General features: G+C 39.3%; 1 protein-coding gene across 7 annotated transcripts in view; it reads right to left on the bottom strand.

Moving 5' to 3' along the window:
• Positions 1 to 24,414, bottom strand: part of trioa (trio Rho guanine nucleotide exchange factor a) — a 99,320-nt gene that overhangs the window by 30,621 nt on the left and 44,285 nt on the right. For all 7 annotated transcript variants that reach the window (XM_030147407.1, XM_030147404.1, XM_030147408.1 and 4 more), the window contains 16 exons: positions 23,149 to 23,341; positions 19,668 to 19,772; positions 19,302 to 19,498; positions 18,206 to 18,455; positions 16,534 to 16,656; positions 15,162 to 15,353; positions 13,330 to 13,461; positions 12,304 to 12,534; positions 11,500 to 11,622; positions 10,254 to 10,445; positions 7,917 to 8,086; positions 3,893 to 4,067; positions 3,602 to 3,797; positions 1,104 to 1,270; positions 874 to 993; positions 586 to 777 (listed from right to left, as the gene is read on the bottom strand). In XM_030147407.1, the coding sequence (XP_030003267.1) occupies positions 586 to 777; positions 874 to 993; positions 1,104 to 1,270; positions 3,602 to 3,797; positions 3,893 to 4,067; positions 7,917 to 8,086; positions 10,254 to 10,445; positions 11,500 to 11,622; positions 12,304 to 12,534; positions 13,330 to 13,461; positions 15,162 to 15,353; positions 16,534 to 16,656; positions 18,206 to 18,455; positions 19,302 to 19,498; positions 19,668 to 19,772; positions 23,149 to 23,341 (2,758 nt within the window). The remainder of the gene's footprint in view (positions 1 to 585; positions 778 to 873; positions 994 to 1,103; positions 1,271 to 3,601; positions 3,798 to 3,892; positions 4,068 to 7,916; positions 8,087 to 10,253; positions 10,446 to 11,499; positions 11,623 to 12,303; positions 12,535 to 13,329; positions 13,462 to 15,161; positions 15,354 to 16,533; positions 16,657 to 18,205; positions 18,456 to 19,301; positions 19,499 to 19,667; positions 19,773 to 23,148; positions 23,342 to 24,414) is intronic.

The raw sequence follows: 24,414 nt of genomic DNA on the forward strand, positions 1-24,414 counted from the left end.
CCAACATGTGGTATGATCAGCATGTGCGCAGATGCAAATGGTATTTTTGACTTTTTGGGATTTGTGTTTATTTTTGATTTTGCTCTTTTTTTGCTCTTGTGTGCTTTCTTTGTACTCCACTATTGCTGCTGTAAATCTGGAAACCCTAGTGTTCATCATAGTCTGATTGTTTAAGGCAGTGGTTGTCAACTGGTCTGGCTTTGGCACCATGATCAAGTCAAGGTGATTTACCGTTTTCACCGCCAGCTGCCACAGATTTTGACAAAAATAAAAGTCTGACAACATTTTTAAATGATAAAAAGCTTTGTTTTTTTTTTTTGTTTTTTTTTTTTTTTAACTTCATTACCCAATTAAGATATACTTAATTCATCCCCCATGGGGGAAATTCAAATGAATGAATCTATGATAAACATATGGGTCATGATGCACCAGTTGAGAAGAATTAAGGGATGAATACAGGATTTATTTTATCTTCATCAGAGTGGCTCAGATTCATCCAGATTTCCAACACTATAGATTTTCACCATAGGTACAATGGACGGTCATTGTTTACTCCCCTTTCAACGTTAATAAAAGGTAACCTGCCTGTTCAGAGGTCTTGTAGAAGGCCACAGAGGCGTTGACCAGCTTAAGTCTGTCCTCCATTTTCAGCATGAGCTGCTGCCAGTGAGAGGCCACACTCTCTGCACAGTCTCTGATCAGGTCCATGTCATAGTGGTTTGCCTGGAGCAGAGCTTCGGCCTTCTGCTGGACCTGCAGGGCACTCTGGTGGGTTTTCTGCAAAACGGAACGCAGTTAGATTTACCAAATGCGATGAGTCATTAAAAAAAAGGAGAGAAAAACAACAAGGGCAGACTGATGGTGCAGACTTACCTCAATAGCGTGCTGAAACTGTTCATGCTCTCTTTGCAGCTGCTCGGCTTCCTGCAGGGAGCTGGCTGTGATTAAACCAGCGTTAAGCATCGACTCGCCATTACGAATCCAGCCAAGAACCTGGGCAAAACAAAGAAAAGCTAGTACATTCAAAACACAACATATACCCTGTAGTTGCATGTTTTTGGCCTGAAGATGGCACCAACATCCCTGTTGTGTTCAACTCAGACCTGTTTGACTTCAGCCTGGAGGTGTCTCAGCTGGACACACTGCTCCAGGTGTCTCCGGTGCTGCTCAGCCGCTAAGTCCAGCTCCTGCTGCTTCTCGTGGAGGAACTCAAGCAACTCCTGCACCCGCGTGGCCATGTCGACGTCTCGGTCGCACAGCAGCTCAACACCTGCAGGGACAACACGCTGTTACATTCAGCTCTGGTTGAACGCTGCCAGCATTAGGAGGCTGAACACTGTATGCCTGCCACAGCTTTCACATTAACTTCAAATGATTTCACCTTTCAGGGTAAAAAACAGGTTTATTGAACTAAAAGCAGCCAATTCTCCACTCCAGCAGAAGTCTGAACAATGATAAATCACTTTTTATTGAACAAAGTGCCTTGTAGTAATCTTAAGCAAAACATACAGTTTTTAACACACCTCTCTTCAGTTCTCTATTATTTTTTTGTTAAAGACACAAAATACTTGATAAACACAATCAATTAAAATGCTTAAAAACAGAGCAGAATTTAGCAATGATATATATGTTTACTAAAGGAACCCAGAGGAGAAAAGAGCACCTGATTTCTCTCACCTACTATATTTGTGTTTCCATCTCTAAGTTGTTGTTCAAGTCAGTCAGGTTAAAAGAAGTGCTATATTTAATGTTAGCTTGAGGATGTTATATTTTTACAGTCTGCAACTAATCTATTTACAATGTAAATCTAGAGATGAAGAGTTCATTGTATATAGTTTTCAATGAACATAGATGCTGAGCTTTGAGGTTGTTTAGTATACGTCCAATTTTCAGAGTGGTTTTAGCTCAGCATGTAACTTCCTGATGGCATTTAATGGTTCTGTTTTTCTGACAAAGACGGAGATTTGGAGCTTCTAAACCTTGATACAGATAAAATAAGCACTCACTTTTTTTCTACTCAGAAAACTCACTTTTTTTTAAAATGATTAAAAACTGCATCGGCCTGCTTGCTTCTCTACCTGAACAAATGCATGCAGTAACATATGGTAGTAACCTGCATATTCAGACGACCCAGATGGTGGTTTTGTTGGCGACAGCCTTAATAACAGAATAAACATCTACTGTCTGTGCTGTTTTTGGTGACTGCTGCTGTAAAGGATTTTAATACCATCTCTGTGAATCTTATTATCAGTATGTTTCAGTACATGTGGATGATGTAACTGTTACTTGTGCTGGTTTAAAGAACACCTATTATCAAGTGCGATCACAGGTGAGGCATGATGGTTAGTGAGTGGGAGCCTCTCATCACAAACGCTGACCCACTCTGACCCATGACACCTACACAGCATCGACACTGAACTGATGCAGTACTGAAACTCTGTTATCCTCAGACGGACCACGGGTGACAGATAGATATCACCTTATCTACATTATAACTACTGGACAAAACCAATCTGTAAGCTTCAATGACATGTTGAAAATCAAAGGTTTTGACAAGAACATACAGCTTTTTGAGGTGTTTTCCTTTATGGGGATTTAATCATTATAGTACAGCGACTTGTTCTCCTGTGTGCAAATGTTTAACTGAACCAATTTCACCTCGACATAATTCTGAAAAGACATTGTTGCCACATCCTACACTTAGTTTCACCCACACAAGTGTGATTAGTTTAAAGCTGCCGTTCCCAAACATACACCTAGGACCAAAATGGGTGGTGGGTCCTTTTTTTGGGGTCACTGTTTGTTTACCATTTTGTGCAGTTTTCCATTTTCTAGATTATTTTGATATTTGTTCACTTACTTGATTAATGCCTTACATTTTTATTATCTTTTTCAGTTTTTGTGATTATTTTGCACATTATTGTGTATTTTCTTTATTTCGTTCAAGTTTGTCCATCTTTTTTGCATCAACTTTAACTAATATTTATTTGATTTACTTGACAGTTTTTTTTTCATTATTTTAGTTAATTTTCTTGATGTTTTTCTTAATTTTTTGTTTATTTTGTTGATTTAAGTGTTTTTTTTTTTCCTTTTCAATTTTATATTGCGAAAAGGCATAGTTAAAGTAAACAAAATAAGTTTAGTCTTCAGTCTTACTTCTTATACATACTTATTATCTCTTTTTAAAGATACATAAAATACTAAAATATGTGGATGGACTCATTTTAGTAATAATTAAATGCATAAATAAAATATTGAAATTTGGGTCCCAAGAAGACACCGTATTTGTCTTTGAGATTTTGAACTAGTTTGGGAACCACTGTTTTTTTCCAATTCTAGAATAATAGTGGACTGAGGCAGATCTGTCTCTGCTAGCCCAGTTCTAAATGTGGAGTTAAATCTGTGACCCTACAGACACACATTATATCATTTTGTCATATTGCATGGGTGTTTAATTGTGTTGTTCAAGCTGTTCCTGACTTTCTCCATCAGTTCATCCTTAAATGACTTTATAACATTGTTTTCTCCATGTGGTTTTACTGTTTTCTGGGTTCCTGGGGCCTGTATTCATGTCTCGGTTGTGTCTGGGGTCTGTTCTCACCAGAGGCCTGGACTTCGTTGACATACTGCAGCAGCTCCTGCCCCTGGTGGATGACATCGAAGGTGAGGTTGTTCATGGTCAGGGCCTTGTCTGCGTGGTGCTGCAGCCTCTGCTCGGCCAGCGTCAGGTCCTCCGTATCGAAGTCATTCATCTGGCCTGTCAGCTCCTCGTTCCACGACTCCAGGTCAGAGATGATCTGTGGAGAGACAAAAACCATGTGTAGTTTACCACCAACAACATACCGGCACATCACCACCATCATCACCTCCTTCTCCTCTAACGCTCACTCACATCGATGGCGTCCCTCTCAAAGATTCGGAGCTGGAGGAAGAGCTCCAGTTTGATCTTCCTCTCCTGGAAGAGCTCTTCCATCTGGGCCTGGGCCTCGTCCAGCTGCTGCAGGACGCTCTCGATGTGGTTGATGGAGCTATTGTGGGGCGTCTTGTTGCTTGAGATGGCCGAGTCCCTGGCACAGAAACACAAAACAGCAATAAGCCAAGAGAGGCAGCGCTGTGCAGTAAAGACGCATTTAGGCATGAAGCCAAGCGAATGGAGCCGCTTTAAAAACTCAAACTACTGCGGAGCAGAGCCTGCAGTGGTTTATTCAGCTGTAATACACACGGTTTAAAACAGGAGCACCCACAGATCATTTCATTTAACTGTGGAGAGCATCGCCTGAAGAAAACTAATACAATTTCACATTTTCAACGCCCTGTTTTAAATGGATTAGCTCTTTGTTTGAAGTCACTTTTTTTTAAATTCTGGTTCCTTAATTAGCATTTTCTTTACTTGTTATATCCAATTATATTTTAGCTGATTCTTCCTGTGTTGGGCATGTTTTACAGTCCAATGCTGGAAGTGAGCTGAATGAAAATATGAAAATTGAAAAAAAAAAAAAAAAAAAGACTCATATGGAGGATTCATACTGGATTAAAAAAAAAAAAAGCCTAGCTCATTTTCCATCATAATCATTCTGTGCTATTTTAGTGATTTTTGATATGGTATATTACAATACAAAATGCTTAGATGCTCATTTGTCAAAATACTGGAACTGATCACAAAACTAAACAATAGCAGTTTTTATAGTCCTGAAGTTTCTGAAGTTTTTAGTACTTATTTTAAAATTATGTTTATTAAGTGTTTCAGTTTGGTTGAAAGAATACAAAACCATGAAAAAATAGCTTAGTTTCTGGCCAAATGGGAAAAACAAATGTACTCTTGTCTAATCTTAAAATATTCCCAGTAATACTGAACTGGATTCAACCAGTAACAAGATAAAACTAGAAGCACTCGGAGAGCGCAGACCTCCGCCAAGGCTGATCAGACAAACAAACAAACAAACAAACAAACAGACAAACAAACAAACCCTGGCAAAAACATAACCTCCTTGGCGGAGGTAACAATCCAGATACAGATGCACTTTATTGATACCCAGAGGGAAATTCACTAATAGTATGCAAATATCCCAGTATCATTATTTTCAGAGTGAGTTCTGTTGTGCAACTTCTTAATTAAGAATATTAAGTGTGTAACAAATAACTGGATTCTTGCATAGCTGATAACTTTGGTTACTTTTCTTGTAATAAGCATAAGTTATTTACATTTTTTCCAGTGATATGACCCACTATATTCTCTCAGTAGCTAGATTTTTAACCTAGTTTAAATTAATCTAACAAAGTATAATGTATTTTTTTGTTTCATACAAGACATTCTAGTTATATTTAAGTATATTTGGCTTCATGTTTTTGCAGTTCAGTGTGTTGAGGGTTAAATGTGAATGAGAATGTGAAGCAGGTCGTACAGACTCTGATTCATCGATCTGACACAACACATGCATGATGCACAAACACACAAACACTCCCAGCAGAGAGTGTGCGACAAGAACAATGTGAGTAAGCAGAGGTCAGATGGATTCTGACTGGCTTCAGGTTTGATTTATCAGTGTGACAGATGCACTCCCACACTCAAATACACCTCCACAAACGCATATGCGCACGCGCGCGCACACACACACACACACACACGGAGGCAGAAGGTGTGCATCAGTTAGAGTTGCTTCCCAGGGAGACAGTCGCACAATTAGACACGCTTATAAAAGCAGAATTATGTAAGAATCCACTGTGGAGCCAATACTCTAGGGAGACAAGGATGGAGACAGAGGAAGAGAAAAACATAAGACAGAAAAGGGGGTGGACAATGAAGAGGGACTGACTGGAACATCCTCCGTATGAAAAAAGTCCCATCATGTATTTTTGGTTCTACTTTATCCAGTTGGTTTTCACATATCTCTTTACTTTCTTTCATAACAGGGAGGCGCCTATTGTGAAATTATAGAAAATGAGCCGATTTCCCATAGAGACGCCAATGTTTTTGTTCATTTCTGCTATTTGTTGTCATGTGTTTTTGCTTTTAGTTATTATTTTACTGTGCAGTCATTTATTCCGCTTTTTGCGGAAAAAAAAAAATCTCAAGTTAGAAAAAACATGCTGAGGTTTTGTCATGTTATCTATGAATGAACACAAATTCAGCCATAAAAGTGTATGAAATACCTCATCTACTGCCATCAGCCAGTACAGCTGATACATCTATGCATCCTTATTTTACAGTATCACTCACTGGCCTGTACATTTTGATACTATATTGATGTTTTAGCACTATATCAATGCTGTTTGCACCTGCAGTTGAAAAAAGTTCATTCACCTTTTAATATTTTATACATGAATTCAGTTTGTAGAGGCTTCTTAAACTTTGTACAGACATTGTCAATAAAAGGATAAAATAAATCTAATATGAGTAAATAAGTGTTCTGAGCTGTAAAGTACAGGAATCATAAATCAAGCCAGGGAAAGGGAAACTAATCATTCGAATTAGAGAAAATGTGTTACTGCACATGTCTGTATCATGTATCAATACCACTATCTAGTCATGAAATATGTCTACATATATAGGGGTATGAGGTCAGGGTTCCTACAGGTTACTACAAGTTAAATTTAAGACTTTTAAAGACCTTTTTAAGACTACTTAGAATTAAATGTTATGCCTATTTCACAGCCATACTGGCAAAAATTAATGACTCCTAGAATTTAGGAAAACGTATTTATTTACTCTAATGCTCTGATTCCCACCGTTCCCAGTCATTCCTCCCCGGTGACTGCAAAGTTAGTGATAATTGGTCGGGTTGGAACGGATGGAACTAAGCAGACTAACATTACTTTCTTACCAGCTTGGACATTCAACAGACACATACAGCAAACAAGTTTATGGCAACTTAAAACCTACCATATCAAATTTAATACATTTTAAAGACTTTTTGAAGATATTAAATGCAGATTTGTAAATTCAAGACTTTAAAGCAGCGTATGACTTTCATTACTAATTTTTCTTCAAATTTGTAAAACCCGAGTGATAGCCTTCTTACCACTAATCCATAGTCCAGGCCTCACCACTCACTCACTCCTTACAATATGTGTATGATAAGCCTACACAATGACACATTCCAAAAATGACAAGAAACTGATGTCTAAGTATTGTTTTTCAGGATAACACATCCCATATCATAGGATGACACTTGACTTACAGTGATTCCTTCCATTTCTTCTGACCCAGTAGCAGACATGTTTTCATTGTTTGCTGTCTCCGTGTTTGTTGCTGCTGCAGTTGTGTGAAACTCCCATTCCCACAATGCGCTTCACAACAAAATGTCCGAAAAGGCCCGAGTGACTTATGTATAAACAAACAGACTGCTTGTGATGGAGTCATCTTCGAAGCTGTTCAACATGAGGGAAGTGATTTAGGTGCGTCAGTATGGAAAGGCTAATGGATTAGTGATAATTAGGCTATCACTGAGGTTTTACAAATTTGAAGAGAAATTAGTGATAAAAGTCATACACTGCTTTAAGACTCTGCGGGATCCCTGGAGATTATGGTCATATTACACAGCACTACTGTATAGACTGAATAAGTGTCAAGACTTCAGTTCTCCAGAAGTAGGGCAGGGCTGGAATACAGATGCTAAAAATGAACAACTAAGCAACCACATCCATACTCTAATGTGTACACAGACGTCTCTAAATATTGCTCCTTCATATTTTAGTTTACTGTCATATTAACTTCCGATTTCAGCCTAGTTTAGTTTCGACTTTTGCTGAAGTATTGTTTTCTTTTACACTGCATTTCGAAGAGAATAAGCAAATCAAAGTTGAGTATTTCCTAACAGATTTATTCCTACTCTTCTGCTGCTGCTGTTAACTGGGCATTTTTATCCCGCTGTGGTTTCAGTTTGATGCTTATTACCCTCAGAGCTCCCATTTGGTACCTGAGCTGCTGGATGAGGTCCTCTCCCTCCTTGATGACGTTGACGGTGACCTGCAGCGTGGTCTGCTGCTGCTGACCGAAGCGTTTGATCAGATCCTGGACGGCCTCCACCGACTCCGCGTACACATCGTCCAGCAGCTCCTTCTGAAGCTCCTCCAGCCATGTCCAAAGCTTGAGGAGGGAGGAGTCAGAGGTCAAAGGTCAGGACATTCACTGTGGAGTATTCTGTTACTACACTGTATAACACTATGCTCTGATGAAATCACAGGTTGTTTTTGTGATCAATTTAAAAACATTTCATGAAATTATTTATTTTAGACCAGCTCTGTCATCTGGAAATAATATAAGAAACGCTTATGTGATTCCACTTCAATATACCGATGTTTATGTATGTAAGGGTAACACACAATGGTGGAAAACGCTTTTTGGACACCCCATGCATTTGTGATATCTGCATTAAGATTCACTTTTAAGTCACTGAACCCTCCAAATTATTGTTCCATTCTCTAAACCGACATGCTCCCTTCTACACGTGCTCTGTTCTGTCGAGGTCAAAACTGGACATTTCATCAAAGTAATACCCCTTGAAACACACAAACAAAAACATAATTGACATTTGTTTATGTCTGTCTGATGCAACAACACCTTCTGAAACACAAAAAAGATTTTTCTGCAAATATTTAATGGTAATATTTGAGATTGTTGATGGTATTCAGTATGACAATGACATGATACAACAATAGAAATGTGAACAGACTGGTCTCTTTCAGTATGGTCTGACTGAACCACATCTTTCTATGTCGTGAAATACTTCCGTTCATTTTTCATATTTACTGAAGCATAGTGGACTTCCTTAAAAATTCAACTTGAGCCTGGAGCACATTTACTGTTGTTGATTATCATTTATATTGGTTCGAATAAGGAACAAATGCCTTGTAAGCCAGTATCAGGTTTAAATGGCCTCAGCGGTTTTACAGTTCTAATGAAATTTTAGCATGAGGGCTTGGATTTTATTATAATTTCTCTTTGAGGAGCTGATGTCAACCAGCACCATGATTTTTTTTTCAGTAATTTATAATATTAGTTGAATTAGTAAATTTACTCAAACCATATAACAAAAAAAATATTTAAAATATAGTCAAGTGGTAGTTAGCTGGCTATTGTATAGAGAATGGATCAGGATTGAAGCATATAAGTGATGTGGGAGGAAAAGCTCAGAACCATGTGGTGAGGAAATGTGATACTAAGTATATTAAAGTTACACCCCCCCCCCCAAAAAAAAAAAAACATCACCATGGCAGGCACAATATTTGCTAGAACTGACAGTGGCACAACATATTATCCACCTTGTTTAATTTTTCTGGCTTTTTGTAATGCTTTTCAATCAGAAATGGTCGTTCAGGAACACAAGGCTGAGATTCCCTATGTAACTGCCGAGAAGATAAAGGAAAAGTTCGATAACTTTAATAGTTCTAGAGGATATTTGTAGTTTCATTTAAAATGCTGCTATTAAACAAATGAATTTGAACATCCTATGTGTTGATTCTACAAAAATCGGTGAGTTAACCAATTAGCTTTTCAATTTTTCATTAAACTGACTGTCAGGGTCTTGATAATATCAATCAACTACTTAGATAATCAAAGAATCTAATCAGAATTTCATGATTAGTGTAACTTTAATTTCAATTTAATCAATGTTAATTTCTTTAGGCATCTTTACTGTGTCTGAACTGAAATTCTTAGCACTCTGAATCATGGTGAAACAGTTAATACAAATTTTATGTATATAGACTTTTTCTTATTTTACAGTTCTTACATTTTTTTCTTACATTTATCTTATACTACAAAGATAATAACTTCCAAGCAAAAAATTCCTTGTGTGTGTTTATGTACTTGGTGAATGAAACTGATCCCAATCCATTTTTCACATCAAATAACAAATCAATTAATCCAGAAAATAACTGACAGACATTGAAAATAACCAGTAGTTGCTGCCTTCTTTACACTGGTCTCACCCTCATTGTGTTTACACCGTCAGACTTATCATCACCATTGCAACAGAAGAAACCCAAACACACATAAAGCGACCACATCCTCCTATACACACCAGCTACCTGACTCTGCCATCACTTCTGAACCCCCATCTAAGCTCAGTGTAATCCTGATCCTAAACTTAAACCCTGAAGAAAAGATTAAATATATAAAATGTTTAGTGAATAAAAGAGCGCAGAAATGCACTTTCTCCATCATCTGCTGCTTATTTGCTCTTTGTGAATGTTCTCCACACAAACACACAGCCCACCATCCACTTCAGCATTACGTCACGCTGCCGGCCCACCTCTTTGACGTGCGTGTGGAAGGCGACAGACATGTCCAGCAGGACTTTGCGCTGCTCCACGCGGCGAACAAAGTCTTGGATCCGGTCTTCGAGCTGGTGGGCGGCCTGGTAGATCTCCTCTGGGTCACACTCTCCCGTCTGGGCCAGCTGCTCGGCCGCCTCCAGCAGCTTGTCTGCATTGGTGTACGTATTCTGACAAGATCGGCACAGAGAGGGGGGTTAACCCGAGAGAACGATGAAGTACAAGAGAGGAGGAGAGCAGAGGCAGGGACAAATCAAAAACAGGATATGCAGAAGATGTCGCCGCTGATAGAGTGAGAGAGATGCAACAGAGGAAATAAACAGAAAGTGGGTGAAGGTAGGGCAAAGAGGAAGAGAAAACAGTGCTAAAATAAGGTACCAGATGGTGCTTTGGGCAGGTATTTTACATTATTTTATAGTTCACATTCTTGTATGATCCATTAAATTAACAAATTGAAGAAAAACAAATCATTGCAGTGTCTTTTGATGTAGCAACTGTAGGAAAATAAATCCATGTGATTTCAGATGGTAATTAGCACTCTTTAAAAATAAGTCAAATCAGTAAGCGTGAGAATTAGAAAAATGAAATTAAAAGGGTTATTATAGTTGCTGCAAATTAGCAGTGAACATTTTATTTTAACTGTGACGAAAAAATAAAACTTAATGCAACAGGAGCTAAAACTGTACATGACTGCAGCTTTATTTCATGCTCATGTTAGAATAAAACAGGCTTTAATCAGCACTAGTTTTGTTATATTTCACTTTTGATGCATTCTTTCTTGCTTTTTGCTTCAGCTTTTATAAATTGAGTCTTTCCTCATGATACCCGATGAACTGGGCTACTAAACTGAAAGACATATTATATAAATATATATTGTTTTTGGTTTTTTTGTTGAGAGATTGTCATTTTTATATTTGTCTGCTAATTTTCACTGTGCACAGTATTCACTAGGTGTACATAGTACATGTCAAGTGGTACTCTAAAATAAATGTGTACATTAATCAAAAGTTGTGTGCAATTTTTTTATTGGACTAAATGGACTTGAGATGATCCCTGATATTTTGGGGGTTTTCAGAAAGTAACCTTTAAAGCAACACAAACTAATGAGGACATATGAGGTGTGTGTCCACCTCAGCTAAAGCAAACTGAACTCAGCTAAAGCAAATACTTCAAAAGGAAAATCTAATAAAACGAGAAGTGAACTTAGAATTGAAACTGAAGTACCTGAGCCACTTCCTCAAAGTCTTCGTGGCGTTTCTGAAGAGCTCTGGCTCGGTGGAGGGATTTTCCCACACCTGTGTGTTTGCTGAGGAACGCTTCACCGTGGTTCTCTATCCAGTCTAGCACCTGTCCACACAACCCACCAAGGAACACATCAGACAGAGAACAAGACACAGGCGACCACAGGGGGGCGCTCTAAGGAGTCAGATAAGCTACAAGTGTGCATAATCAAAGGAACGTGATGCAGAAAAAAAGCATTCTGATCAGTATTGTAAGAGGCGTTGCACAGAGCCTCTCTCTTCACACTCCTCTCTCTGCCCTCTCCATAAATGGATGAACAGCATCTGCACGGACATATGACCCAATTCAGTTTCCACGGCAACGATTGCCATGCCAACACATTCAGGAATGCCCATGTTTTTTGGACAGAATGTAAGCGTATTATCATCCTGGACCATTTAATTTGGAGAGGCTCATTACAGTCGTTTTTCAAGCCTTTGTGCTTTGAAGAACACTGACTTTAAGCGTTTATCAGAGCTTTGTACTCGCTGATGCATATGAAGAGTGAAGACACGAGGCTCATGCAACTTGCTCAAGGACGTTTTGAAAGGAAACATTGCTGTTGCTGGGATCAAACCTTTTATTAAGAGCGGAATTCTTCTAACCAGCAAGCTACCCTGCTATTTTCAAATTACTGTCTAATCCTCTCATGTCATACTGAACAAAAAAACTTGAGCTTGAGCCCTGGAATTACCAAAATGTATGTGTGTGTACAGAAAAAGACACATACAAAATCAATGTTCATACCTGCTGGACATCCTGTTGGAAGACGCAGAGCTGCAGGCGTTGGTGCAGCCGGACTTTGCGGTGCTGCCAGATGTTCTCCAGCTGTCTCTGGTGATGCAGAACCTCATGGATGATGTCCAGGACATGGTGCACCGCTTTAGAGTAATTCGCTGATGCTGTGAGGGAATCGGCGCTGCCTGGAGTCAACGGTCGCTGCAGTTTATCCAACAGAGCTTTGCCATCTTGGCTCACCTGAGATTAGACATTGAGTCCTTATGAAGTTCTTTTTTACTAAGTAATGTTAATTCACAGGGTGAAAAGTATAAACAGAATAAAATGCTTTAGATTTACGGTTTTTGCAAATTATTATCTATACACACTACCTGGAAAACACACAATAAACTTATATTTAGAAAAGATTATAATATAAAAAGAAAATTGAAGAAAAAACTAAATTTGTTCTGTTGTTCAGACAACAGAAAATTTTAAAAAACAAATTTAATATGCTTTGTGAGAAATGGAAACACCATTTACAAATAACTGCTGCAAAACATTTAAATCACATGACTGATCAGGTGTTACTGCTTGTAGAGAAGATGATGATGAACATGAAAAATAAAAAGAACACAAAGGAGACTACAAACAATAAGAAGAAGAAAAAGGAGGAGGGTGAGATGGTGAAGACAGAGATGGTATTTCCGATATCCATATCATAATCCTACTGTATAGCATCACCACCACAAACTAAAGCAGACACTGATTAATTGTATCCAAACCAATTGATGAATAAATGTAAAATTCACATATTCTTTTCTGTGACATTTTAAAAGTTCACCTCAAACTCGCTTGACAGTGAGATGGAAACACATCCATTGAGAGAGCAGTTGTTTCCAATAGATTAAATCTGTGGTGCAGAGTCCCATTTGTGTTTATGTTATGTTATCTCGTTGTTTGATTGTAAAAGTTTATCATCTATTTACGGATTCAAGCTAGCATAATAAACTGAATTATGTTCATTATGTAACTGTAGAAGTACTGTGCTTTTACCTCCGAGTAGGCAGCGGTGATGTGTTCGTACAGGCCTTGATGATGATGGATGGCGTCTTCTAAGTCCTGAAGCTCCGAGGGCAAATCCACCTCACCACACGCTTTACACCACGAGTCCACGTTGCTCATGTACTGCAGAGGGGGAAACACGAGTGGTCACTCACACATGAAGCAGTTCACTGGAGACATGGCATTAGACATTGCTGGTGTGTACATCTTCCTGTTCTTCCCGTGAGTCACGTTAGTCTGACGTACCACAGCGCACATACCTTGCCTTAGGAGCAATTTCTTTAGCATTACTGAGCTTAAGCATGCAGAAATATCCTTGAATGCTACTTTCAGCTTGCTCAGTACTTTTTCAAAAGAATGATTTGTGGCTGAATGAGAAGCTCACTAGCCTGTGGTGACTTCTGAGAGCGTTATCTGCCTCCCTGTGGAAGGGCCACGCAAACAAAGCAATCAGGCCTGCTCAAAGAAATATCTCCATCTCATTATTGGCTTCTAAACATCTCCTGGATGATGAATGAGCTGCACAAAGACTTAAAATGAGCAGAAGAGGTTGGGGTGAAAACTCCAGATAAAAAAGCTGTTTCTATTTCAGCTCACAAACATAAAAAGCTGGCCTGATGACGGCAATATTCCAGGTTGGAAAACTTGTACCACCCATGTTCCCTTGTTGGGAATTTGCTCTCATGTGTTTCAGCCCATGAATCATTCTCGGGTTTCCCAGCTAATGAGCCCAGACAGAAATAACAGCAGATAACAAATGCTTTACCTTCATTCTGCATATGTTTATGTAAATATATGTTAATGTAACACATTTGATAGCCTGTATATATATATATATATATATAAAATGAAGCCTAATGGGTGCTTTTTATCCACAAGGTGAGTCTATGTGCATCCATTACTAAGCTGAAGGTCAAAACCTCAGAGAATTCAAAGCTACATCTACCAGAGCAACTCAGAACCCCATTCAAACTGAACTGGCCTTCATCTCAAAACAATACAAAAGTCATTATGTTATTGTTATCCTGAGATAAAATATATACTGTCATTTGTTTTCTACAGACTTTAGACCAAACATCTGCATACATGCTTGTTTGTTGGAAATCCATTTCATGCAATGCTCTATTTTGTATTTAATCACTGTCACAAATCACAACCTTTACAGCCAAATGTGTGTCATTTGAGGTGCAGAAATCTGTACACACAGCAGCGTCAACATGAACAGATAGGAACAGCTCTGAATAGGGGAAGGAGCAGAAAAGACAAAGCAAGAATCTTGTACGTAAAAGGAAGGGATCTGAATTGAGATGGTTCCAATTGTCCAATCCATTGGAATCGTTTGCCTCCAAATGGATCTATTTCTATAATAACATTTACACCACACAGAGACAAAGCAGTGTGACTGAGAAAACCTACATGAAAGTGAATGTGTACATATAGTATATTCTTGAAAATACTCTCTCATTCCAAACAGGATGAAATGAAAACCTGTGTAGCCCTACTTTAACACTGAAAACTGACAGAAATTAAAGAAGAATTAACTTACAAACAGAATCAAGAATGGTATCAATACTATTAAAATCATATTAATTCCTAGTATCCCTACATGGATATGGATTGATTATGAAAAGTTTGACACGGAAGGGAAAATTATTATGTATCAAACACCACAACCCTTTACAAAATCTGCTCGAGAATGACTTCAAACAGCTTGAGCTTTAATTTGTTGAGTATATAATTCAAAATATAATAGAATAAGGTTTGTAGAAGAAAGTATTATTATCTAGCTATGAAATGACCAGTTCAGTGTATCCTGGACTCACCTGATCACACTTCTGGTGGAAGCTGGCTGACATCTCTAGCAACGTGCTGCGTTCGTCCAGAGCGGCAGCGAAGGCTTTCCATTCCTGCTCCAGCTGACCTGAGATCTGCTTGATCTGCTGGGATGCGTAGTGACCCGACTCCAACAGCCGGTTGCCCACGGACATGATGCGGTTGATGTTGACGTACACATTCTGCATGACAGGACACATGGGGTTATGGGTAAAGTTTACACCTGAATAAAGAGGGGAGGAATCCTAAAATTGGACAGACAGGTAAACAGGACTGAAACATAGGAAAAATTCTTCTAATTGTGAAGACAGATTTTAGTGGAAATGGCAAATTTTGTAATTCATTTTCACAAAGTAGATAAAAACAGAAAAATGATGGTGAACAAGACTTTTGCTGGAGTTTGTGCCAAACAAGTATGTTACCTTAAGTCTAGAGAGTCTCTCTAGCACCACAATGCTATAATTTCATATTGATTCATTTCAACTTTATTAAAAAGACTGCATACTTGTGTGCACTTGGTATTATTAGTTGGATTAATTGTTCAGCCCCGCTGAGCATCTTTATTATAATAAATAATAAAATGGTGTAAATCCAGCAGTAAGTGAACTGGATTCATGAAAATAATGCAGTTTGATGAATATAAAAATTTAATAAAAACTACAATGAACAGAGCAATGCAAACTTAAACGAAACAGAATTGTGGTTAAAATTGTTTCTCCTCAGTGTTAATGTTTCATGGTGTTCAACACTAACATGTCCATGCAGAAAATGACCCTTATATTACCAACAGTTTTGTAAATAATATTTGATGTTGTGCATTCTTTTATTGTACCTTTTTCAGCATCTACAAATCACAGCCTTGCTCAGACTGTGTGAAAACCAAAAACTGACACTAAAAACCACATAAAAATGAACTAAAGCAAGTTAATTCCTCAAAATAGAAATAAAACTCAAGGCAAACTGAGATTGAAAAAGTATAGTGTGAAGGACAGAGGGAAAAAAAAAAGCTGCAGTTGGAAGAGCAGAGTGAGCAGAGGGCTTTCAGGCTGTCACCATTGGTTCTCATCGAGAGAAAGAAACTCTGGCGCAGAGATAACAACAGTTTCATAATACTTATGTAAGGCCGACTGTGGATAAAGAATAGGATTACTTAATACCTAGTTGTGCTGCTACTAACACAAAATGTGTGAACACATACAAGCAGAGGCAGCTCCAAACAAACAGTCCCAGAGGTTAACGCTAAGTGCAATAACTATATGATTATACAGAGCAGGACATGATCTTGATGGTCCAAGTGGGTGGAATAACATCACCTCCTGCTGTGCACCAGTGTGTGTGTGTGTATGTATGTGTGTGTCTTACCATGCAGTTCATAGCGAAGTGGTTGTGCTGGGTTTGCAGCTCTATGGCGTGGGGGTGGTTGTTGCCGATTTCTGTGTAGCCTGCCAGGAACAAACCCTTGTTGTGCATGATCCAGTCAAACATCTGAGGCACGGGAAAGTCGGAACAGACACATATGAAAAGTCAACCGAATGAAAATGTAGACATACATAAAAAAAAAAAAAAGACAACATGTGACTGTACAAAGATGTGCACAGTGCAATGACTGTTTCAGCAAATTCAGGTTTAGTTCCTATGCGCTGCAGATGAATGAAAACAGGAGGTTTTTAGCCAGAACAATTGCTTTACACGCTTTAAGATCTGCACAATATGAGGAAAATCTGACAGATAATACTGCAACACTGTAGGATAACAAGAATAAAATTTCTCAGACAGCTTTACTGTCTTATGTCTGAAACTTGATGCTATTTTTCAAAGCAGGATGTGAAAACTCCTCCTTTTGCAAATAAATAACAAAGCTGTACACTTCCAGATTTAGGAGGAAAAGAAGCAGTATCTCTCTTTAGAGATAAATCAAACAGCGCTTCCTGTTGAACAAGAGTAATCTCCCAATGTGGTGAGCAGCTAGATTTCTTTAAACTACAACAAAAGCCTAAAATGGACCCAATGGGAAGCATGCCAAGATTTAGTCTTAAGTTACATAAACACAGTTATTTATAATGCATTTAACATTATTTAACTGAGAATTGTCAGTCTTCAGCCGGAATATTATGCAACCCTTTCTTTCAGCATGTTACTAGTTAAATCTGATTCAATGCTAGCTTCACTATTTTGAAAAGCAAAGTTACATGTATTTATCCTGGTGAACAGCAAGTTTAAAAAAAATTAAAGCAGGACCAATTAACCAGAAACAAAGCTAGTAACTTTCTGGGAATTCTGTCACTACTGTGAGTTTTTTCAATGGCTGACACATTGTAAGGACCATCAATCTTTATATACTCCTGCGATCCTACAGGTACATGATTAACTTTCACAGATGACTGTAAGAGCAGATAAAAACAAACAGCTGGCACTCAGCCGTGTGGGTAAACCTGAGCGTGTTTGTATACAGCCGCACTGTGCACAGAGCTGTCATCTTACCGGGTCGGAATACAGAGAAATGGACTGCCTCTATTAAGAGTATCCTCTCAGGCTCCCCTAGAGAACAACTCGTTGGCCTATGGTGTCCTAGCAACAAGCTCCTACTACTGCAGTGTATCCAAGACTGCAGCTCTCTCTGTTGCTGCAACCTGCTATTTTATTCTGCTCACTCGAACGCAGATCTCAGAATTTTGCCAGCTTCTCGGCCCTGTCTCTTTCCATTTGGTGCTGCAGCTGTCATCAACCTGAGCTGTCTGGTTGGAAGCCAGGGGGGAGGCGGCTGGGTACCTGCAGACGCTCTCCTCCATCTTACTGTCTTATGTTGAGATGTGGTGGAGGATAAACCTAGTTTTTATCTGCCTTTCAAACTGTACTATGTTTTGCAGGCTGTTAAATTGCACATGAATTTATAAACCCTGCACACAGAGCACAGATCAATGCTTCTCAGTGTGTATAATTAGAATTGTTTTTTATTGGCATTTGTCTACCCTACAGTGATCACTGAATGTGGTTATAGATTACAGCCACAGCACTTTGAATGACTCCCACCGACCTTCTCTGCGTCCTGTTCGAAGAGGCGGAGCTGGAAACATTGGTCCAGCTGGAGCTTGCGGACATGCCAGGCCTGATGGAGGTGCTGTCGTGTGGAGTGCAGCTTGTCCAGGAGCTGGGTGATCCGCGGTATGAGACCCTGGGTGTCCGCGTTGCAAACCCCGCTGCTGCTGCTGCTGCTCCCACCACTGCCTCCGCTACTGCCGTTACGGTTGGAGAAAGACTCGCTGCTCTGGATACGCTGGAGTAACCTGGAGACAGATTAAATATGCAGTTTACGTCCAATCTGAATGCATCCTACAACAGGGTGTCTTCTAACTTGTTGGTCTGTAGTTTTCAGTCTGTTCTGAATAGGTCCGACCAAAGCATCCCAAAATTTTTTTGACAGATTTTTAGATCAGTTACAGAAATCTACAGTATTCAGGGGATTCACTGTCTGCATGTAAAGAACCTATTGAAACAGAAAACCCTGTAGAGCTAACAATTCACCACAAGTCATATTGTCATTGCAATACTGACATTACACATGCACATTTTCCAGATTTTCCTCAATGACCAAAATCAAACAGAAAAGGGTCAAAGGCAGAAGCATTCCCATCTACAAACCAATCAGTGTTTATTATGGGAAGGCATAGGTTACATAGACAGAAGATAGGATGTATCTGCTCATGCAAATATTTGTTAGTGCATCCATAAAATTACAGAAGCATAAAAACTTGTTTTATGTGTAAAAACAGCCTGAAGCTCTGTTTGTTGCTGCATGAACCATGTTGAAACAGAACAACAGAAAACTGTACATAACAAGGCACTGATTTCACCCAGAACTTAACTCATATAAATGTAGATAATCTGTTGATATTTGAAAATGAACATTGTATTAAACCAATACTAACTTAAGGTCATTACTCTCATTACAGTTTACTCTAAAGCACCCATTATTATAAATATTCATTTACAATATATAGATATGCAGATGATTGCACATTTTTTCCATACTGAACACAAATTAGGACCCATTTTGTAATTCAACCAAGCAAATATTAATGTATTGATTTAGAAAATGTTTCCATTACACTGAGTTAGTTTTGTGTGGTTACCTCTGTCCCTCAGTGTCCAGCTCCTCGATCGGTGCTTTTATGACTTTCTTCTTCAGCGTGGCATGCTCTTCTATCATTCTCCGAGCTCCTTCCAGGTCTTGAGGGAAGTCTTTCCTTGACACAGTTTCTTGCATCTCCTCCAGTCGAGCCAACATCTGGGTGGCGTGGCCGGAGAACTCCTCAAAGGCCACGCGCACCTGGACAAAGACAACAACATACCAGAGAGCACATCAATCCTCTACTCCACCTCCTACAGCAAAGTTTCTTATTTTTCTTTTCTCTTGTATTGCATTCATTTGCATTGGGTTTTCAGCAGCAGATCCACTGATCAGGCCTTGAGTGACAGATCCCACAGTCTGATCTTACCTCAATCCACTCTTCATGGTTGTAGTCCAGGCTGCCGTCAAAGTCTGCTGTCAGCTGTGAGGGGTCCACGACCTTCGTCAGGCCCTCCAGTGACACCATGGTCGTCTGTAAGGGTACAGAAACATAGACTAAAGTGAGCTAATGCAGATTTAAGTTCATTTTAGTCCAACTGCATCTCATCTCTCCTCTACTCCCCACTGCACTGCGAAAATGTGCTTATTTAGAGAACACAATGCCAAATTCCCAACATGTAGAAATGTTAGAGCGCAGAATTAATGGGATGCAATTTTTAGCAGACAAATCTGTGCAGAGAATGCTGCTGTAGCCATTTAATTATTTATTTAATATATCAACAACATGTCTTAAGCCCCGTTTATCCTCTTTATCCTGACATTTCTGCATACAGCTCACTGCACTATACTTTTTTAAGCGCCATTATAAAATAAATTCGCACAGCTAAAGGCAGGTAAGATTTAAGACTTTCTGCTACTTGGATTCGAACCTTTTAAACTAGATTATTTTCTGGTTTCTTCCCTAGTCTGCGACAGAAACTCAAAATCTTTGGCCTGTGACGAAAGCAAGATGTCTGAGGTTGTGATCTTGGGCTTTTGAAAAACCTGAGAGCATTTTATAACATTTTATCAACCAAGGAAATAATCAGTTAATTGAGAAAAGGTTTGAGTTTTTAGGAATCTGTGGTATAGCTAAAAAAAAAAAAAAAAAAAAAAAAATACAGCATCCACCTTTCCACCACAGACGTACAATATACTAATATATAGCCTGTGCGACTTGTAAAATCAGAATAAAATACTTGAAACACCTCGGGAGTCATTCCTCACTGTGAAATCCAGATCCTCTTCACACACAACAATCGCAATTTTACAATATCAGTTTCAGAGATACAGTGAGGAAATGTCTCCCTGTTTGGTTTCAGTGCCTCTGTGTTTCTGCTAAGCCACCTCCGCACAACACCCCCACACACATGGCCAGAGATGGATGGAGACACAACGATAGCTAGATAGCTTTGTGTAGGCCAAACAATGCAAAGACACACCGTTGGAAAAAGCACACTGGCTCATGCCAGGGGAAAACACTGATGCGCCTATTGTTAAAGATAATTAATTTGTACTTGAATGGAGGGGAAAGGGAGAAGCAGTCAAGTCTGGGGACAGTTTTTCTCCCACAGAAACGCACAATTTATCAGCGATCCAGACCAAGGTTGCAGTCAGAGCCTCAGTTCACTGATTTTTTTCAGAGGGAAGCATGGACAGGTCTTTCATTTTGCTCAAAGAGCAGTAGATTTCTGATGCACACAAGCACACAAAAACATCTACATGAGGGGAGCTGCAGTAAATTCCTGCCCTGTATGGAAAAAATTTAATAATTTGTGCACAACCTATATTGTGATTGGCCATACCAGCAACTGATTAACTGAACTTTTTTTGTTGTCGTTTTACAGAACATATGATGCAGAAATAGATGCTTACTTTCCACTTCATGTTATTTGTGTGCTCTATGCAGCTCATGTGATGTTTTGCTGTTTTGATTAAAAAAAAAAAAATTGCTTGATCACAGCTAAAAAGCCAGGAGGTTATATTAAAAAAAAAAAATCACTGAGAATATCCACAGAATTTCTTAAAGGAAGTTCACAAGAAAAAACAAATTATACTTAGACATACTCCAAGACGTTTGAGTTTGTGAGAGTTCTTTTCTGGGGAATTAACAACTTATGTCTAACTTTTTTTCATATATTCATCGCTTTAATGCCAGAGAAAAATCTATATTTCGTACAACTTTATTCTTGGAAATAATGGGAATTGTTCAGGAATATTTTCCTCATCTTAATCTTAAATTGACTTTTAAATGTCATCATGGAATCACAGAAAAGCATGAATCCATTAATAAGTAACTTTGTCACGAGCACTTTATAATCACGAGGATGTCGCATTTGTTCTCTGCCATCACGCACTATTCGAGGCCATGTACAGATGCCTGAAGACAGACCAACGGGCATACACATTGACCACTGTGCATCCAATCAATGTGGTTGTGGCATGGCAGGGCAGCTGGTGGATAATTGTAGCCTGCCCTGTGGCATCCGGGTAGTCTTCCAATCAAATAATCAATATGGTATCATCGGACCACAGCAGGCCTGTGAGCAATCAGAACTATTTCCACACCAGGACATCCACTCATACAGCTGATGTCAGAGGCTAAAAGAGGGAAATATTTAGCCACATTATCTGAAAAAGTAGCACTGTAGTACATATAGGCTATATTAAAAGCACTATGGGATTATCTGTGGCTGTATTTCAGTTCTGTCAATGAGAAGCTGCTCACTATCATATTAAGTAAAGGCTCTTTAAAGACAGATCAAACAGCAGGGTGGGGAATTGTTATGTTGTCCTCATTAGGGAGTATTTTTTAAACATGCTTCCAGCAGAAGGAGGTACCCTTACTGAAATCCAAATGCAAGAAAATCCACCCCAGCTGCACATGCAGAGCCATTATCAAGTATGCAAGACTAAATTAATGCATATTTTGGTTGAAAGACCTTAAAAGTGTTGTGACTACATCATTAAGTCAGCGGTGAGAATATGCTCTAAGGTTTGACTGACAGCATTACAAACACTTGTCCTCATGATTTGCTGTTTTTGAGTTGAATGTGATTTTTTTTTTTCTTTTTTGGTGTGAATAATTTCCTCGGATAGACAGTTGGGTGGTAATGTATGCATCCAAGGCAGCAGGGAGGCAAAGTGATGAAATGAGCTGACAACGAACATCTCAGGGGTTTCAGGGATCATTATCGGAAAAATAAAATGGTTCAGTTTTAGTTATTGCTTGAATTCTGCGAATATTAAACAGCCTTCACCCAAGCCTATCACAGTAGGGTTGGGTGGTATGGAAAAAATATGATCACAGTTGTTTTTCCAGTAATGATCAATATGGATATTTACTGTGATATTAACACTTAACACAGGGAAGGGTTTTCATCGTCTCAGTGCACTGACAAATGTAGGTTCACGTCCTAAATAAAGGAAAACAAGGGGGAGAAAAAAATCTCAAAGTCTGTCCCTGTTTCTGGGTCAGACTCTGACACAGCAGGAACAGAAGCAGAGCACCTGTAAATGACACCAAAAAGCAGTACAGACTCTCAGCAGAGTTCTTTATTACATGGCTGGTTTAGCACAAGCATTTATCTGCCAGTGTTCAAACCAGCCTTTTGGGAACAATCTACCCATATGTGGCGCTTACAGGTTTAGCACACATTTGTTCTGCACAAAAGGCTGTTAGATTTAGTTGTTTGACACATTTTTCTGTACTTGACATTGTTTTAGTACAGTGTACTTAAATGGCTGGACTTTACACATGCGGCCACAATGCTGACTAAAAAAAAGAAAAGCATATTTGTCATAAATGAGCCAAAGAAAAGAGAGAAAAGTCCTCCTTCTTGCCAAACGAAACATGTTTACCAACTCACCTCAAATTCAAACTTGGAGCTGCCAAAGTTGGTCCTCTGCTTTTGCCAGAAGTTGTCCGGTTTGATGATGAGCGCAACGTGGATGCAGGAGGGAAAAGACTCCTGCAGGATCTTCAGCAGAGGTTTGATGCTGTCCCACTTGGAACCGCGCATATCAACGATGACCGTGAAGCCATGTTTACACACATCCTCGCTGGGATGGATGGAGGTCGAACCGAGTGGGAGGCATTATGAGAAGATAGGGAGGGAGATGGGGAGGGGAGGGAGATGGGGAGGGAGGGAGCGGCAAGGGATTGGAGAGGAGGGAGTATAATCCAGAGAGAGATGGAGAGGAGACAGATGACAGGCGTGGGAAAGGATGAGAGAGGGATGAGAGAGGGATGGAGATGGAGAGAGGACGAGAGGAGAGAGAGGAGCAAGAAAAGAAGAGTAAAAACAAACAAGTGAGATGACGCATTTTCTATACTGTGAGACGCCTACGCAGCAACAGAGCCCACACACCCACCCCCACACACACACACACACACACACACACACATACACACACACCCCCACACCCACGCACATAGAAACCTGCGACAAATGAGTCACAAATGTGCACTTAAATATAAAACACAAATCAGCACATTTTGTGCATCAGCAACCTCATCTCCCTGTGGTGCTGCTGTGTTCTGCTCGGCATTATTATCGCTCTACACACACTTGAGCACACTATATCTACACAACTACAAAACTGAGCGACATCATATTGTTTCTCTTGATCTGGGAGGAAAAACTGCTTTGCTGTATGTTTGGCACAAGCTAAGTTTTTGTTTTTAATCTGGAAACCCGGACAGCCTGTTTGGCAACTGCGTGCATGTTAAAAAATGTCATCTATCCCCCGCTTTACATTACAAAAGCAATTATAAAATCGCAAATGCTGCTTTTAGCACCTCCGTCTTTTTACCAAACCCTTCTCTCTTCCCCTGTCAGTAGATGGGCACTGTGCAGATGTTGCCTTTCCCAAAATAGAACACCTTTGGTCACCGAAATCCACACACTAAGCAAATTAAAAAGAAATGCGAAAACATGAGGTGATGACAGTGTGATTATGAGTGCCTACAGGACTTGAAAATATATTAAGACATGCACATTACACAATTCACAGTACATTTCCAATCGTACAGCGGTTGAGTTGAGATGACAGAGAGAGCAACGACAGATGGAGATGGATGGAGACAGATGGAGGGTCGTCATGAGATGAAAACGAGTAAATAGAGATCGGCA

This window comes from Sphaeramia orbicularis, chromosome 11, assembly GCF_902148855.1.
Source record: "Sphaeramia orbicularis chromosome 11, fSphaOr1.1, whole genome shotgun sequence".
NCBI lineage: Eukaryota > Metazoa > Chordata > Actinopteri > Kurtiformes > Apogonidae > Sphaeramia > Sphaeramia orbicularis.